Source organism: Humulus lupulus, chromosome X (genome assembly GCF_963169125.1).
Source record: "Humulus lupulus chromosome X, drHumLupu1.1, whole genome shotgun sequence".
Taxonomy (NCBI): domain Eukaryota; kingdom Viridiplantae; phylum Streptophyta; class Magnoliopsida; order Rosales; family Cannabaceae; genus Humulus; species Humulus lupulus.
This window is the reverse complement of record NC_084802.1, coordinates 212,692,137-212,710,148: the sequence shown is the minus strand read 5'-3', so window position 1 is coordinate 212,710,148 and position 18,012 is coordinate 212,692,137. Positions and strand designations below refer to the sequence as shown.

At 30.5% G+C, this 18,012-nt stretch overlaps 1 protein-coding gene across 1 annotated transcript; it reads left to right on the top strand.

The window, feature by feature from the left end:
- Positions 1 to 10,537: 10,537 nt before the first annotated feature.
- Positions 10,538 to 15,701, top strand: LOC133807274 (L-ascorbate oxidase homolog). Its single transcript, XM_062245489.1, has 8 exons — positions 10,538 to 10,834; positions 10,927 to 11,036; positions 12,249 to 12,519; positions 13,714 to 13,816; positions 13,905 to 14,256; positions 14,481 to 14,843; positions 14,936 to 15,014; positions 15,169 to 15,701. Exons 1-8 carry the CDS (start codon positions 10,682 to 10,684, stop codon positions 15,379 to 15,381), a joined length of 1,644 nt encoding a protein of 547 aa, XP_062101473.1. The 5' UTR covers positions 10,538 to 10,681; the 3' UTR covers positions 15,382 to 15,701.
- Positions 15,702 to 18,012: the final 2,311 nt, after the last annotated feature.

Below are 18,012 nucleotides of genomic sequence, written 5' to 3'. Positions count from 1 at the left end.
GTTTTTCTCAGAAGGTTACCCGGCTGGTGCACAGTTGGCTGGGTTGCACTTGGCCTTTGAGCTTCAATGCTTGGTCTCAGTGGATTGGGAACATGAGAAGGGATGTTACAGCTTTGATTGTGGCGGCTGTCTTCTCAGCGACAGTTTATTATATTTGGGTTAATCGTAATTCTTGTTATGTTAATCACATTGCTTATAGTGCTAATTGTATAGTTGATAGGATTAAGAAGGACATTAGTTACAGATGTAATTTCTTTACTCAAAGGAAACTGTCAGGCAAAGAGATGGCTTTTGTGAGGAATTTATTTTCTGTTTAATGCTGTTGTTCCCTTCTATATGAGGGGTTTGGCTTGTATTTTGTCTGTGATTAATGAAGATTCTCTTTCTTGATCAAAAAAAAAAAAAGTATCTTCTTAGTTTATAAATTTTTCCATCAATGGTGTGGTTGGTCACAAATTTGATTAATTGCCATGTTGAAGGTTATTGGGCATATTGATTGTACATTTAGTAGTTTTTTGACATTTGGTTCTAGTTTTTTTTAAGAAAGTGTCTGTGTTGTGGTGGCTTCTGATTTGGGCAATTCTCCATTTGGGTAGTGAAATTTAGCATCACTCATTTGAAGATAGTTTATTTTTCTACTTGTGTAGACTGTGGAGAGTAGATTTTGATTCCTGGCATATCAGGTTGTTACTACCATACCATCAACTTGGTAGGTGTTGTGTTGATAAATTTGGGACGATGGTTTAATTTTTTTTAACGATATTTGAGATATACAATGGTAGTTTGATTTTCAAAATATATGCATGTGTATGTATGTGTTACTGTTTGATGTTTGATGAGGCTGCTGTTGCTTAAAAATCTTGTCCAGATGTTTCTCATGTGTAGTTAGTTTAGTAATACTTTGAGTTTTTTCAAAAAAAAAAAAAGTAATACTTTGAGTTGAGATGCCAGGTTTTATTATGTATAGAGGTGGAGGAGATTGAAGAATGTTTTTATTGTAGAAATGCCCAGTTAGCTTTAGAAGATTTAGTACTTTTGTCAAGCACTATTCTGAAGAGTAGTTGGACTTGAGTCTTGTGCTTAGATGGGTTTTTGTGGACCTTCTAGTGTCATCTGTGGTCTTTAAGCATTCCACTATGAATTGTAGAAGCAATTTAATGAAATCCATAAGAACTTTTAAGATGATAAAATGATTTAGTGGGCAACTGTGGTTTCAGGTTTTGGAACCTAAAGTATACCCCATTTTATTTTTGGTTGCCCATATTTTATATCGTTGGTGCTTTTGAAAATTGTTCATCTTTGAAAGCAATAGAGTAGCAACCAACACGAACATAATGAGCATTTTTGCTTTAGCTGCCTTTGTTACCCTGATATAGGGCCACTTGTTTAGAACCTAATTAACAATATTGTTGGGTTGTAAACCGCGTTTCTTTTTTTTTTTGGGGGGGCCAAACTAGTATGCAAGTAGCTGCGTCTTTAACATGGCATGTGTCTTCCTAATTATGTCAATAATGATTAATCATATAACATTAAACCACTATTTGTTATCTTTTTATATATAGATATAAGCGCATCCACTTTTTTGACAACAACAGTTCATTATTTTTCTATTTTCGGCACTTGGATTGATATAATTCTAAATTTTTTTATATGACGGTGTGTATTGTAGTTATCTAGAACATCTTATAAATTTTTAAGAAATTTTGAATAAATTATGGTACCGAAAACAGGATTTCAAACAATTTGTTGTACGTGTGCTTATTTTTTGTATACACGTATAAAATTCAACTGTTTGAACTTTATTTTCTGCACTATAAATTATTTAGAATTTTTAAAAAATTTGCTGGTTCGTTTTAAATAATTACAATATATATTGTTGTATAAAAAAATTATCAAGTTGTAGAAAATATAAACCAAGTGTGTGTCGCTCCTTATATATATCATATATGTCAATGATTAGCAATTTAGCACATGCATGAAACTTGTAGTTTACTACGTGGAGGAACAGAAACATGGGTCGTAGTCATTCAAAGAGCATATATTTTCTTAGGTATATACTATTTTAAGTATATGTGTTTTGATATAATACCAGATTTACCTCTGTATTATTGACAAAACCCTTTTTTTTTTAAGGAGAAAGATCTATCATTCTATTAATGGTTTAACGGACAAAACTCAATAGGACAGTGAACAAAAAATACTTAGACTATAATTTGATTAAATATATTTTCAATTTTTATGGACTCAACAAGATAAGTCACGATGACAATCTTCTTTTCAAGTGCACTCAATATTGAAAATATTCAAATTTGAATCTAAAGTGTTATTCTTTTACTGTTTTGTAATACGGAATGAGTAAATCAATAGTAGAAGATAATAAGTCAAAAACACAATACTAGTATATATATATATATTTAAATTTCATTTGCTATTTTAATGGTTGTGGTTTTTCATGATGTATATATGGCTAGTATAATTTCCAAGTTTGAAATTTCATCTACCTTAATGTAAAGTAAGGAATGATGGGTTGATTACTTTTATTTGCATGTCTTTTTCAATAGCTGGACTTTTTTATCAATCCAAAAACAAACAAAAAAAAGTAGTTACAAACTAGTCAAAAGATTAAAACTTCTGTCTGTCTAGGGACAACATGTCATGAGATTCTTTTATTGTTTTAAAGGGAATTTTAGTGTTTTTGAGTAAAAAAAAAAAATACAATAATGGTTCTGTAATAATTCTATTCTTTTGTAAGTAGATTTCATCGGTTCACCTTTTCGAATCTTTAAAGCTTAGTTTTGGTAACTCCATGTTTCTCTATATTCCATTTGAATATGCAAATAGGGTAGTTAGGCTGTCAATGATGGAAATCCCCTACATTCTTAGAAACTAGGCTTTTGTTGTAAATTCACATTTATGATTAAAAATTAAAAAAAGTTGATGGTAGGGGTTCAAAACATCTGGCCACCCCACCCTTTAAAGTATTTAGGGAATTCTTTTATAAGAACTTCACTTTAAGTCCTAGTAGTGGGGTTCTTAATGTTCTTGATCCGTGAACAGTTTTCGGCGCGATTTTTTTTATGACTGTGTATATTGTAACTATTTAGAGCATCTTGTAAATTTTCAGAAAATTCCGAATAGTTTACAGTATCAAAAACTAAGTTCAAACATGTTGTTGCACGTGTGACTAATTTTTTTTATGCATGTGGAAAACAATATGTTTGAACCTAGTTTTCGGTACTGTAAAATATTCGAAATTTTCTGAAAATTTGCAGGATGTTCTAAATAGCTACAATATATACGGTCATAAAAAAAATCGCGTCGAAAACTATTCACAGGTCAAGAACACTGAGAACCTCATCGGTAGAGCTTAAAGTGAAGCTTCTATAAGAAAAATTGTCCAAAGTTTTTATATATATATATAATTTCTATTTGGTTGTTTAGGTTGAAAAATAGCCAACAAATCATTGTGTGAATTCAAATTGTGATACAAATTTGGGGTTAAGATTTCAATTAACTAGACAAGTATAGGATTGTTGTTTAATGGGTTTTCTGCTGGTTCACATTTGTTCACTTTTGGACTAGTTTTTTTTTCCTTAGATGAAAATGAAATAGTGAAAGACAAGAGAATAAGTCCAAACCAAATCCAAAAAAAAAGTGAAAGAAATATTCGAAATCATAACACATGATGAGGAAGTTTGACTTCATACAAAATCATCTACAACTACATTGGTTTTCCTACCCTAATTTATGGTCAGTGTTATAATTTGAATTTGATAGCTTCATTTGTGAACAAAAGAAAATAAAAAATGAGATGAATTAATGTGTATAATAAATACGTGAATCGAATCGGTATTTTTCACTATTTTTCAAATGGAATGTAAAAAAAAAAATTAATACTCTAATGTGTTGATAATTTATTTAAATATATACATTTTTAAATTACAAAAGATTTTTTTAAAAAGAAAAGTGTATTTAGTATTTTTCTTTTATGAAATATTTGAACTTAAAAACAATCAATGTCATGAGTTGCTTGTTATGATACTATTTGTATAGAAAGTAATTCAAATTTCAAACTTACCTTTTGGTGATTGTATAGACCAAGTTTGTCAAACTATAATAAGAATAATAAATCAATCAAACCAACCATTATTTGTATTTGGCAAACTGTCAGGCATATCTAATTACACACATAAACCATTTCAATTATTTAAATGAAAGTCAAAATCAACATTTTCTTTAGCGTGTGTTAATCAGTATATTTGCTTCTTAAAGATAAAAAAATAAAAAAGTTGCTCAGTGAGTCAGTCAGTAAGTACATAGACCTTGCTATTTTTTTAATTGGTATTAAAAAAAATAGACTAGTTCGATCATTTGTGAATCTGTCAGTTATTAAAGTTGAAGATATAAATTTTAATTAATATAAAATCAATTGAAGTACTCTCATTCTCATTTTCAAAAAATAAAAAATAACAATTCTCATTAATTAATTAACTCACTTTCACGTGAACTTTTACAGCGTTCTATTCTATACTCAGATAACAATCAAGTTTTAATGCATTATTAAACTATTAAACTATTAAGGTAGTTTATTTACTTTTTGAATGAAAAGTGTTGAGAGTTATAAAATAGAGATAATATTAAATTTTTGTGTATAAAAATATTTATTTTATTATTAAAATATATATGGGACATACATAAATTATTAACTTTACTTTCTTAAAATTTAAATTAAACATAAAAAAGAATTTAGGTTCTCATTTTCATATCTACTTTACTCCATACCAAACCCTACCTAAATATTTCTCAATTTAATTTTTCATTTTTATTTATTTTTAAGATAAGGACGAGTCATGTGCATTTTCTAGTATTAATAAAAATCAAATGTTGCATTAATTAAAAAAACAAGTGTATGATGATATAATTTTATTTTCTTAATCAATGTCGGTCTATATTCACTTCATTTGAAGTCAAATCATAGAATAGTTGTCTATTATTCTAAACAAATTATATACATAAATGGTGACCATATATATATATATAACACAGGCATGTATGCTTGTTTGTCTACACTACACATGCATGTGATTTACGAACGTACCAAGAAGTAGCAGAGCCTTTTCTAACTATAATATTAGACAAATCTATGTATAAAGATCCATTGTTGTTCCATGTGCCCTATTATTATTACATAGTATAGTATTGTATTGTGTTATAATGAATTGTGTTTTAAATCATATTTTTATATAGTACTATGTTTGATATTGACTTGTATTTACATATAAATATATAATATTTTAGTAAACGTCAATACAAAACATATTACTATATAAAAATATATTATAAAATATAATTTATTATAATACAATACAATACGACATAATACTGTATACCAAATGTAGATTTGCTCAAAATTGTGGTTGGGTGACTTAAAATGCCACCAAATCATGTATTTATAGAAACCATACTTTTTTGAATAAGAAAGGCCATTTGTGTTTTTTAATTTTTAGAGGGGCTGAATTATTATTTTATTGGAAATTGATACAGTATGGGCTTCAAAAAGAGCTCTACCGATGGGGCTCTTTTATGTTTTCAATCTGTGAACAGTTTTCAGCGCGATTTTTTTTATAACCATGTATGTTATAGTTATTTAGGGCATCTTGCAAATTTTCAAAAAATTCCGAATAATTTACAGTACTGAAAACTAGTTTAAAAACAGGTTGTTGCACGCGTGATTAATTTTTGTATGCGCGTGGAAAATAGCATGTTTGAACCTAGTTTTCAGTACTGTAAATTATTCGAAATTTTCTAAAAATTTACAAGATTCTCTATATAACTACAATATACACGATCATAAAAAAATCGCGCCGAAAATTGTTCTACCATAAAATCATTCTATTTTATTTTATATATATAAAAAAATTGAATTACATATTTGAAGAAAATATTACTAAATTAGTATTAAAAATTAATAAAGAAAAATTTTGAGGGGCCCAAGTGGCCAAGATCCAAGACCCTATCATTTTTAATTCGCTTCCTGTCTGGATATAAGCATTTAAAGTCGAATTATTATAGGAGTTTTTGAAAAATAATTAATTTTTAAGGTATTTTTATGATTTAAAAAAATTATTTCAATAATAAAATTTCTAAATCTATTAAATACAATATATTGAACATGCATTAAATATATTTTAATTATGTACTAAACATATTATATTTATCAAAAATAAAAATGATATTTGTTATAAGGATTTTTAGTCAGCCAATTGGAGTGCTCCACGTGTTTGAATAGCATCATTGCGAGTGCCGAGCAGCGTTGGTATCATGGATGGAGGCGCGTTGTCCAAATGGGGGCCAAGTCTTCCCCTCCCTCTCCCAATTTTATTTTTAAAACTTATATGTTATTTTACTAAATAATTCTTATATTTTTCAAAAAAGCATTGATCTTGTATTCCTCAATAAATAATTTTCACATTTTGGCCTCGGTGATCTATAATTCCTCCATCCGTCCGTTGTTGGTATGCAAGTACTTTGCTAGGCATCCGATCCAATCCAACATTTTTGTACTAATTCAATCCAATCTAATTCAATCAAATTAGTGTTTTGATTGGTTCGATTTTTTAATTAAATTTTGAGTTGAACCTTTTTTTTTTTTAAAACAAGCCGAAACTTGATTTTTAATATTAACTTAAATGCATACAAAAAATCACTGAAAAACTAAACAACACAATTCATTTAAGTTCAAACTACATAAAGTTATTAACTTTACAAGTTTAATCAAACTAAAAGGTTGAAGTAGTATTGAAAATGAGAGATGAGGATAATAGATGCATAATTTTAGTGTATTCTCCTCTAATTAGGTATGGAAGCGTATAGGGAAAGATTGATAGTTAGCCAGTAATAATGTATTCAAAGAAATATAAATACTTTTTAATATATATTATATGTAATTGGATTGGATAGGTTTTTAATTGGATTTTGACAGTGTCATGCTCCATCCGATCCAATCCAATCAAAATCCAATACAATCCAATTGTAATTGGATGTCCAATTTTTTGTAATTGGATTGGTTTGGATGTTGCCCACCCCTTGTATCCAAGTACCTCTCGGTGCCTGTGACACAAAATCCTTCCTTGATTTCATACTCATAGTTAGGAGTGCTCAAGATCCAAACCAATTCAATTAAAAAAAAATTGATATCAAATTACAATTTGATTGAACTAGATTTGAAAAGCTGGATGTTAATTGGAATTTATCGGTTGACAGATATGAGTGTGAAAATCTAATTAAGAACTGATCCAATCCAGTTAAAATTAAAATATATTTTTTATATATATGTACTATATTATATATAAATATATTTATTTGGATTGTTGTTGCTTTTTGATACTATGTTAGTACTTTGAAGATATTATTACGTTTATGTTATGTTACTATCTAAGTACTTTAGTTATTGGTTTTAAGACATTAGTTTTAAATTTAAATGATTGTGTTGTAAACTTAATCTTTCTAAGTTAATGTGGAAATTGTAAGGACTCAATCTAGTATTATAACTAAATAATGTTTAGTTTTTTGTATGATTTCTTTCATATGCTTTTTTTTATTTGTTAATTTTTTTAATATTAAAATTTAGGTTTAGAGATAAAATAACTGATCTAATCCAATTAATTGGATTTGATTGGATTTTGAGGTCGCATTAGATTGGATTGGAATATAATTTCCAATATCCAACATTTATTTGGATCTGAATAATTAGGGATAAAAATATTAAATCGAATCAGATAAACACTCCTACATAGTTAATTGCGAAAATGCACATGCGAAATTTACTTAAGGTATCTCCCATTATCTCCCGAGAGCAAGAAAAGTTATATATTTTATATTTTCTTTATATAAATAAGAGAAAAAAAACCTTGTGCCATGTGGCAATGCCCTTACTTGTTTCTTACTTTTTAATCTATACTCATGTAATCCATTATTTATTACTGTTATTATTTTGATCAAACCTTCCATCAACAATATATGTACATATACATATAAATTATAAAAGAAGATCATAGCAAATAGAGATTTATGATTAGTATAAGCTTATTCAAGTTTCATTTAGAATAAACATAGACGTGATTTAATTTTTGATATATCTCATCTATTCACTTTTACTTTCTAACCATAACAACTAATAATGAAATTGAATTTATGGGATGGGTTGGGATGAGATGAATTAATGATTAGATATTATTTATTATGGAATCGGATCATTTTTCAACAACATTTATGTACATGCATACAATGAAAGGACAGCACACTACCATAACGCCCGAGTTTAAGGACGCTCAATTGTACGTAAATTAGTTAGCGATATTTGTATATTAAATTAAAATATGTGAGATCTAATATTAAATTGTACTAATAATGATATTCGAAACAAGTGATGTCATTTAACAATTCTCCTACTAACATTTCTTAAATCTCTCTATGCATAGCTGGCACCTACACACCATTTTATTCTCTATGCCATGACATTTTAATGCAAATATCAACTATAGTATGCTTTTTTATTTTTATTTTTAATACTCACTATTTTTTACCATAACCAGCTAATTATATTTTATATATTGGTATTATTAGCATGTGATTTCAATAATATCGTTCAACACACTATGGTATAGTTAGCATTTAATGAAGCACACAATTTCTAGGGAAAAGAATAAATAAGTGTAATTATTTTCTGTTTATTCAGTTTAGAAATAAATTTTAAACTATAGAAAATTCTTGATTTGAAGTTATTCTAGTTGAGATTAAGATATTTTCAATTTACATTTTAAATTATTACGGTGTTTATATGTATACACTATAAATCTATTCTATATTGAATGTATAATTTCTTTTATACATATATTTCTATAAAGCAAATTACAACTAAAATATATAATGTTTTTAAAATGTTTTATTTTTATACCTAAGTTTTTTTTCAGCCGTAATTATACTCATGTCTTCAAAATGTTGTATTTTTATACCCAAATTTTTTTTTCCGGTAAATATACTCAATATTTTTAAAATGTTGTACTTTTATATCTATTTTTTATTATTATTAATTTGGGATATAATAAGAAAGTTAAAGAAAAATATAAGTTTTTAATTATTTTTAAATTATTTTCTCTTTCTTATTATTCCTCAAAATAACTATTTTAAATAAAAAATTAATAAATATTTAGTTAAAATTAATAAAAAATGATTTAAAATAATTAAAAAATATTTCCCCATCAATTTAAAATATAATTTTTTTTAAATGAATGAAAAATATAAGTTTGAATTACTTTGATTAATTTTAATATTTTAAATGATTTTTTTTATTATTTTGAGAAAGATTAAGAAAGTGAAAATAATTTAAAATTTAAATTATAATCAAAACCCTATATTTTTCTTTCACTTTCCTATTATTTCTCAAAATAATAATAAAAAAATAGGTATAAAAGTACAACATTTTAAAAATATTGAGTATATTTACCGCAAAAAAAATTTGTTTATAAAAATACAACATTTTGAAGACACTAAGTATATTTACCATCGAAAAAAATTGAGTATAAAAATACAATATTTTAAAAACATTAGGATTTTTAGCCACAATTTACTCTATCTATAATTAAATAAAACTATAGGGAGATTCTACGATAAGGGCTTCAAAAAGAGCCCCATTAGTGGGGCTTCTTGTGTATTCACGACCTGTCAATAGTTTTCAGCGTGATTTTTTTTATGATTATGTATTTTTTAGTTATTTAGAGTATCCTGCAAATTTTCAAGAAATTATAAATAATTTACAGTGCCAAAAATTAGGTTCAAAACAGATTGTTGCACGCGTGACTAATTTTTTTATGCGCGTGACAAACAATATGTTTGAACCTAGTTTTCGACACTGTAAATTATTTTGAATTTTCTAAAAATTTGTAAAATATTCTAAATAATTACAAAATACACGATTATAAAAAAAAATCGAACTGAAAAATGTTCACAAGTTAGGAATACACAATAGTCCTGCTGGTGGACTCTTTTTTAAGCCCCTAATATACCTCTTATGTGTTCCTTAGTTATAATTTCTAAATTTTTTTTCATATTGAAAACCCTCGGCTCTATTCTCTTTTATACATAATTTTTCTTGTTTTTATTTTTTTAAAAATAGAGAAAAAAGAAAGGGTCGTAATAGTTGAAAAGAAAAGATTTCACATGCAACTCAATTCAATATGTGTGGCGCCAAAATACTTGTACAATCCCATGTGGGAGATACAAACACAACCCAACCCAACCCAACCAAACCAAAACCCCACACACTTCAAACTTAGCCAATACTAATACTAACTAATTAGCTAGTCTGCTGTCTATGAGGACCCCACCACCGACACTACATTTTTCTCCCTTAATTTAATTTATTTTTATTTACAAAATATTATATTTTCCCTCTTTCTTTGCGGCTAGGCTGCACATGTTCCACTTTCTCTTCTCTCTCTCCTGTACCGCACTTACATTATAAATAGTCTTCTGTCTTCTTCTTCTTCCTCCATCCACACCACTCACCACTCACCACTCACCACACCATTCTTCTTCTCTCATTTCTCTCTTCAACCAAATACAACACAATTGTTCAAGAAGATCAATAAACAAACAAACTGAACAATTTGATTCAGTTTCTATGGCGCCAATGAGCTCAGCGAGAGTTAAACTCTGCGCTCTGCTATGTTTCACCGCTTCACTATTCGCCATTGTTAGGGCTGAAGATCCTTACAGGTTCTTTGACTGGAATGTCACTTACGGTGACATTTACCCGCTTGGTGTTCGCCAGCAGGTACCTGCTTAATTTTGATCTTTTTTTTTTATTATTGGTCTGGGTTTCGATCTGCTCTGACTCTAAAATGGAACTGATCTGTTTGTTTCTAGGGAATCCTTATCAATGGACAATTTCCAGGCCCCGACATTCACTCTGTTACTAACGACAATCTCATTATCAATGTCCACAATAGCTTGGACGAGCCTTTTCTCATCTCTTGGTAAACTAAATCACTCTCTCTCTCTCTCTCTCCACTAATTAACGATAATCAATTATATTTTTGCTTTTAGCTGTTCGAAAAACTATATTGCCCTCGCTAATCTTACTTTAGAAGCATATAGTATAATGTAAGCTTGATGACGTTTTCGTAAATTATTCGTGTTGCTGTGTTATTCTTATTATTTCACAATGTGAATATGAGAATGTTCGATATGATTTTGTTTGGCCTATATACGAATCATGTGATTTTGCTTATTATGAAAATTCTGGTTGATGACTTTATTTTTAGATCTGGAAGTTTCAGATTTCTGTCAACTGATATTCCCTTTTCACTATTGGATATTAAATTCCCATAATCACGGCAAAATGAAATGCCCGTGACTCAATTTCCAACTTTGTATTGGAATTTTCTACCGAGAAAAACTCCTATCTTCTTGGTCATTATCAAATCGGTTATCGAAAAACAGAGCCTGGTTAGCAATACGGGTCCCACCAAACATACTTTGGTCTTTATAATATCAGTGTCAAAAGTCCAAATCTTAGACTATACTGTTAATATCGACTAAAGCAACTTTAAGTTAGAATTATTTAATGTTTGTTGGTATTATTAGTAGGAGATATTAAGTGTCCATTAATAGATGAAAAAATAAATATTAGAACAGTGACACCTTGAATTCATTTTCATCTAGCTGTCATTATTTAAAACATGATTATTTTAATGGAGAAACAACAGCTGGTGCAAGCCTTTGATGGTGACATTTCTATTTAAATTATAACTAGACTAAGGAAACGTGTAGAAAACTGAAAAAAGGATCAGTGGCAGAAGTACGAGTACAGGAGGTAAAAAGGCATTGGCTTTTCTATTATTCCGAATTTCGATAAATTCCTCGATTCCTGCCAATATGACACATCTTAGTCCAACTATACCAGCCAGCCCAACCATAGAATCAAATGTAGAAAAATTGGAGTGGTTTTCTCTTATTATTTTAATTAATAATTTTGGCCACCGACTTCCAAATTGAATTAAACTTGCACTTTGGGGTTTACTTTGCACATGCAAATTTGGTAGCCATCAATTATGTCAAATTTGATTCATTATTGCCTCAAATCTTGTAGCTCAAATAACAATGCATAATTAATAATGACCTATTTTAGATAATGGGTTTAATTTTTGGCTAGTAGAGAAGTAATGTCGTTTTGTGTGTGGTTATAGGAATGGAATTCAAAACAGGAGGAATTCTTTTGAAGATGGTGTATGGGGAACGACATGCCCAATACCCCCAGGCAAGAATTTCACCTACATTCTCCAAGTGAAGGATCAGATTGGGAGCTTTTACTATTTCCCTTCTCTTGCATTCCACAAAGCTGCTGGAGGATTTGGAGGTATTAGAATCCTTAGCAGGCCCAGAATCCCTGTTCCTTTTCCAGACCCTGCTGGTGATTACACTGTTCTTATTGGGGACTGGTACAAGTCCAACCACACGGTAAGCACATTTCCTTATATAAACTATTTATTAGTCGTATTTATTTATTTTTGCATGTGATCTACTTTTTTTTAGGTACATTAATAGTTTTAAATAAAATACCACCATGGGTTATTTTAATTAGAAAATATTTTTGGTGGTGCATAATAAGCTAGCTGGGAGGAAAATCACTGTGGCCGGGACTTGGTTGTAGTCATAATAAACATGTTTCTAGATGGATCTGTATTTTTGTTTCTTCTGATAGCTGGGTTCCCCAATCTCTATTGTCGATAAAAACATAATTTTTTTCCCTTTATTCCCAAAATTGTGTGCTAAGCAAAAGTCAAGACAACTGTTCATTGTCCATAGTGAATGAGTTGACTCACCACTACTTTTCGGCTGGGTTCATATATCCCGGTTTAATTTAAATTTAGCTAGTACTAGTAGTTATAGTAGTAGAGATCTGAAGGAACTTTTATTTTTTTGAAAAGAAAATGTTTCAATAATAGTAACTATTAAACCAACATTTTTTTTGTTTTTCTTTGCTTTTATTCTTATGGATACGTCATACTCGTAATTACTCGTGTCACTTGTAAATTGTTTTACAATAATCTTCCGCTTGCATTCCTTCGAAGCCAAACAAGTTCAAAATAAAGAAAGAAAAAAAAATGTTTTTAAGTGAAACAGAGTCAACGATATCATCATTGTAATTACCACTGCTTCGGTACGCGGGCCAACTTGCTAACTGTATTTTAATTGTGACTTTTAAATGTTTGGATCACAGCAACTTCTTTTATTTTTTATATTTTTGTTTCTATACTTAAAAACTTGCAAATGGCGGTGGCCATGCTTATTCGTTTCATTTAATGGTTTGAATCGTTTGTGTTGTCTTCACTCTATATACGAGAAGGTAATTAATATCTAAAAAGTTTAGGATTATATTCAAAGTATTGGAATGAACACAATTTTAATATATTGACCATTTGGTAGGCTTAAAATATAGCTCTTTCAAAAGTTGTTTCAATCATGCCCAATTCGTTTAAAGAATGCCTCTCTCTCATGAAGTTGATTCTGTTCCACTCTCAAGTTGCAAGGGGAGCTGATATAAGACGCACAATTCATTTTCACGGCATTGTTGTGTACTTGCTTAATTAACTTCTTTAACTCGATTATATATTGGATGGTAAGTGATGATTATAATTTGCTTTTGTGTAGGATTTGAAAGTCCATCTTGATAATGGCAAGAAGTTGCCTTCCCCTGATGGAATTCTCATCAATGGTCGTGGGCCTAATGGTTATTCTCTTACGGTTGACCAAGGTAAGCTCTCGAGCTTCACATGCAATATAATAAGAGCTCTCTTATTGCTGGACATGGTGTAAAAAATAAATAAATATTCCCATTTCAGGAAAAACTTACAGGCTTAGAATTTCAAACGTTGGGCTGCAAAATTCCCTGAACTTCCGCATTCAAAATCACAAAATGAAGTTGGTAGAAGTGGAGGGAACACACACACTCCAGACCACCTACTCCTCCTTGGATGTACACGCAGGCCAATCGTATTCCGTTCTGGTGACAGCAGACCAGCCTGGACAAGACTACTACATTGTGGTTTCCACTCGATTCACCACTGGCAATGACTCCCTCACTACAACCGGTGTTCTTCATTATAGCAACTCTGCTGGCAAAGTCTCTGGCCCACCTCCTGGTGGTCCCACCATCCAAATTGATTGGTCTTTGAACCAAGCCCGCTCTATTAGGTACTTCATTTCATTTCTCCCTTATTATTACTGTTTGTCTACTTATCATCTAAGTCTTCATTCTAGAATAATAACTGATCAACCAAACTATAAACATAACAATTAAGGGTAACATTATTTTATTGTATACCGTTGTTGCACATGTCTATTTATTCAATAATTTCATGGTATGCAGAGTTAATAGTTATAGAATATTATGCTAAACATGGAAAAGTTCATTTCAGGACGAATCTTACAGCAAGTGGACCAAGGCCGAACCCACAAGGGTCGTACCACTATGGTCTTATCAACTTGACCAAAACCTTCGTACTTGCAAGTTCCGCAGGACAAATAAACGGCAAGCAAAGATACGGATTCAACAGTGTGTCCTTCATCCCAATTGATACTCCTCTTAAGGTCGCTGACTATTTCAAACTTGGAGGCTTCCGCGTGGGAAGCATTGGTGACAGGCCTAGTGGCGGTGGATTGTACCTTGACACAGCGGTTCTTGGAGCTGATTATAGAACTTTTGTCGAATTTGTCTTCCAAAATGATGAAGACATAGTGCAGAGCTTACATTTGGATGGCTACTCTTTCTTTGTCGTTGGGTAAGCATATAGTAATAATTTACAATTGACATGTTCATTTCCTCTTATTCGAGTATTTTATTTATAATAAACCTTTTGTTATTTGGTGGCAGAATGGACGGAGGCCAGTGGACACCGTCTAGTAGGGATCAGTATAATCTTCGAGATGCAGTTTCACGTTGCACCACTCAGGTAAGACATTTAGAAAAAAAAGGAGAAATTAACATGAATATTATTAAATAGTGTTAGAACCCCCAATAATATTATGACTTACTCCTTTCATTATCCATCTGACATAAAAGAAAAGTGGTATTTAACGTGTCACAAACTTACTTGGTGAATGCAGGTGTATCCCAAGTCATGGACTGCCATACATGTGGCTTTGGACAATGTGGGTATGTGGAACTTGAGGTCTGAGTTCTGGGCTAGACAATATTTGGGACAACAACTATATTTGCGTGTATATACAGCATCAACTTCTTTGAGGGATGAGTACCCAATTCCAAAGAATGCACTTCTTTGTGGAAGAGCAAGTGGAAGACGTACTCGACCCCTTTAAACAAAAAGGCAGCCAATTTCGAAAGACATCTATGGTTTAGGTAGGAAGGTCTACCCAAGCTTTAGTTGATGAAGAGTAGGTTAGTATTTGTTGGGCTCAAATTACTCTATTGTTATATTATTGATTGGGTGCGTTTTCATTGTGATATGATTTAATGCGTATGTACCACTTTCATTATTAGGTCCTCAGCTCGAGGGCACATTCTTTTTCTATATCTAAAATCTAGAATCGATTGTATTGTTGTTTTTCATATCTAATGAAAGGATTCATATATAAATTATCAATTAATTCATGTTTCAATATATATTTATTTCGTGATACATACATTTCAAGTATTGATCATTTTGTGCAAATAAAATAGTATTATAGTGTTTTCTGCTCTTTTTTCTTGAATGTTTTGTGGACATAAAGAGTATATTTAGAGGTTAAAAGAGCATTTGAAGCTGAGCTTAAAGTTACAAAACAACTCCATTTAACACCTGAATAGTGCTTTTTGGACGATGTGTCACAACTTCCGTTGAGTTGCTATTATCTTTTGGCATTTTAAAGTACCGAAATGTCCTTGCACTTATTATTATTTTTAATGAAATATTCATAACTACCAAAATGTCCCAAAAGTCCTAAAAAATCAACAATATGGCACTTAGTTCAAGTTCAAATCAAATATGAAACTTATTTACACACTTAAGAGTATAAGCTATGAATCTTATAACCATTTATAAGTTACAAATTCTCTTCCATCAAGAACGCATGATTCACTACTACAATTTGAAAGGTCATGAGACGCTAGTTCCCAATTAACCGTTGTACTATGTATTTCAACATTGCCCAAATTATAGAACCGACATTTGGCGAGTGTCAAAGACAAGCATGGGACTTCGTTCCTCACTTGTACAACAACTGACGTGTGGTGGTCAGTTGTTAGGGAACTGACATCCCAAATGCATCAAATCTGGTTAATTTTGATGTTTTTGGGACATCGTTTGTCCCACAATTGACGTGGGGTATCTAATGCTAGATGTCGCTTTGGTGTCAACTGATGTTTGATGTTTTTTCATAAGACATCATTGCATAGGATGTCAGCTCCTAACCAACGTTTGAACATGCGTACGTCAGTGAAAAATCAATGTTCTATGCAGAAAGGATGCATAGAGAAGTTAATTCTACCGATACACCAAGCGACGCACATTGAGAATGCTGATTAGCCTAATTTTGAATCTAAAGGCATTGGGCGGCTACAATGCAGAGTATGTTAAGCTCATCGAGGAAATCATGATTGGTGAAGACAAGTTTGATCCATTTTTCTGGTGTTGACTTGGGTCAGGCATATACAAAATGTCCTTACACTCTTATTATTATTTTTAATGAAATATTCATAACTACCAAAATGTCCCAAAACTCCTGAAAATCAACTTTTATCATTTATATAATGATATAATGTGATGTACAACATCTACACAATATGATACTTAGTTCAAGTTCAAATCAAATATGAAACTTACGCTAGTTCCCAATTAACCGTCGTACTATGTATTTCAACATTGCCTAAATTATAGAATCGACATTTGGCGAGTGTCAAAGACAAGCATGTGACTCCGTTCCTCACTTGTACAACAATTGACATGTGGTGTTCATTTGTTAGGGAAATGACATCCCAAACGCATCAAATCTAGTTAATTTTGACGTTTTTGGGACATCGTTTGTCCCACAATCGACATGGGGTATCTAATGCTAGATGTTGCTTTGGTGTCAACTGATGTTTGATATTTTTTCATAAGACATCATTGCATAGGATATCAGTTCTTAACCAACGTTTGAACATGCGTACGTAAGTGAAAAAGCAATGTTCCATGCAGATTTTGTAGTAGATAAAGCGAAAATTTTGATGGATTTGAACCTCTAACCCTACATAGAAAGGATGCATAGAGAAGATAATTCTACCGATACACCAAGCGACGCATATTGAGATTGTTGATTAGCCTAATTTTGAATCTGAAGGCATTGGCGACTAACATTAGTAGCTGGTGGTGAAATTGCATCAACCTTTGACAATCCAGAATATGTTAAGCTCATCGAGGAAATCATGATTGGTGAAGACAAGTTTGACCCATTTTTCTGGAGTTGACTTGGTTCAGGCGTATACAATATTATGTTGAGAGGTGCAAGGAATTTATAGAACATGTCTTGTATTTTTTTTTCCCAACTATGCTGATTTGTTTGTTGAGTTCTGCATTAACTGTAATATGATACTTTGCTTGTTAAGTCACTCGCATGGCTCGAGCAAAATGTGAGAAGAGGCAAGGGACTCACTTTATTTACTCAAAATACTAAAGCAAGTTATTACACCTATTATAAAATCAAAGTTTATGATCAACAATGTTTGGATTAGAACATTATTTTAGGATATTTTGGTGCTAGTATCACATTTATTTGTAATATCAGTATAAAAAATTCATAAATCATTTGTATTAATATCTAAAATTGAAATTTACATTGACAAATCAGTTTACTTGTATTAATATGTTAATAATTAAAAATAGAATGAAATATTTTTTTGTATTATAGATGGAACATATTAGACTAATAAATGTTAAGGATAAATGATTTTTATTCCTAATATTAACATAAATT

Bases quoted from the DNA above. Each gene is read 5' to 3' on its own strand.
- LOC133807274 (XM_062245489.1), top strand. From the start codon at position 10,682: ATGGCGCCAATGAGCTCAGCGAGAGTTAAACTCTGCGCTCTGCTATGT. The intron at 12,520-13,713 runs GTAAGCACATTT...GCTTTTGTGTAG, and splicing joins GGTACAAGTCCAACCACACG to GATTTGAAAGTCCATCTTGA. The intron at 14,257-14,480 runs GTACTTCATTTC...AGTTCATTTCAG, and splicing joins AACCAAGCCCGCTCTATTAG to GACGAATCTTACAGCAAGTG.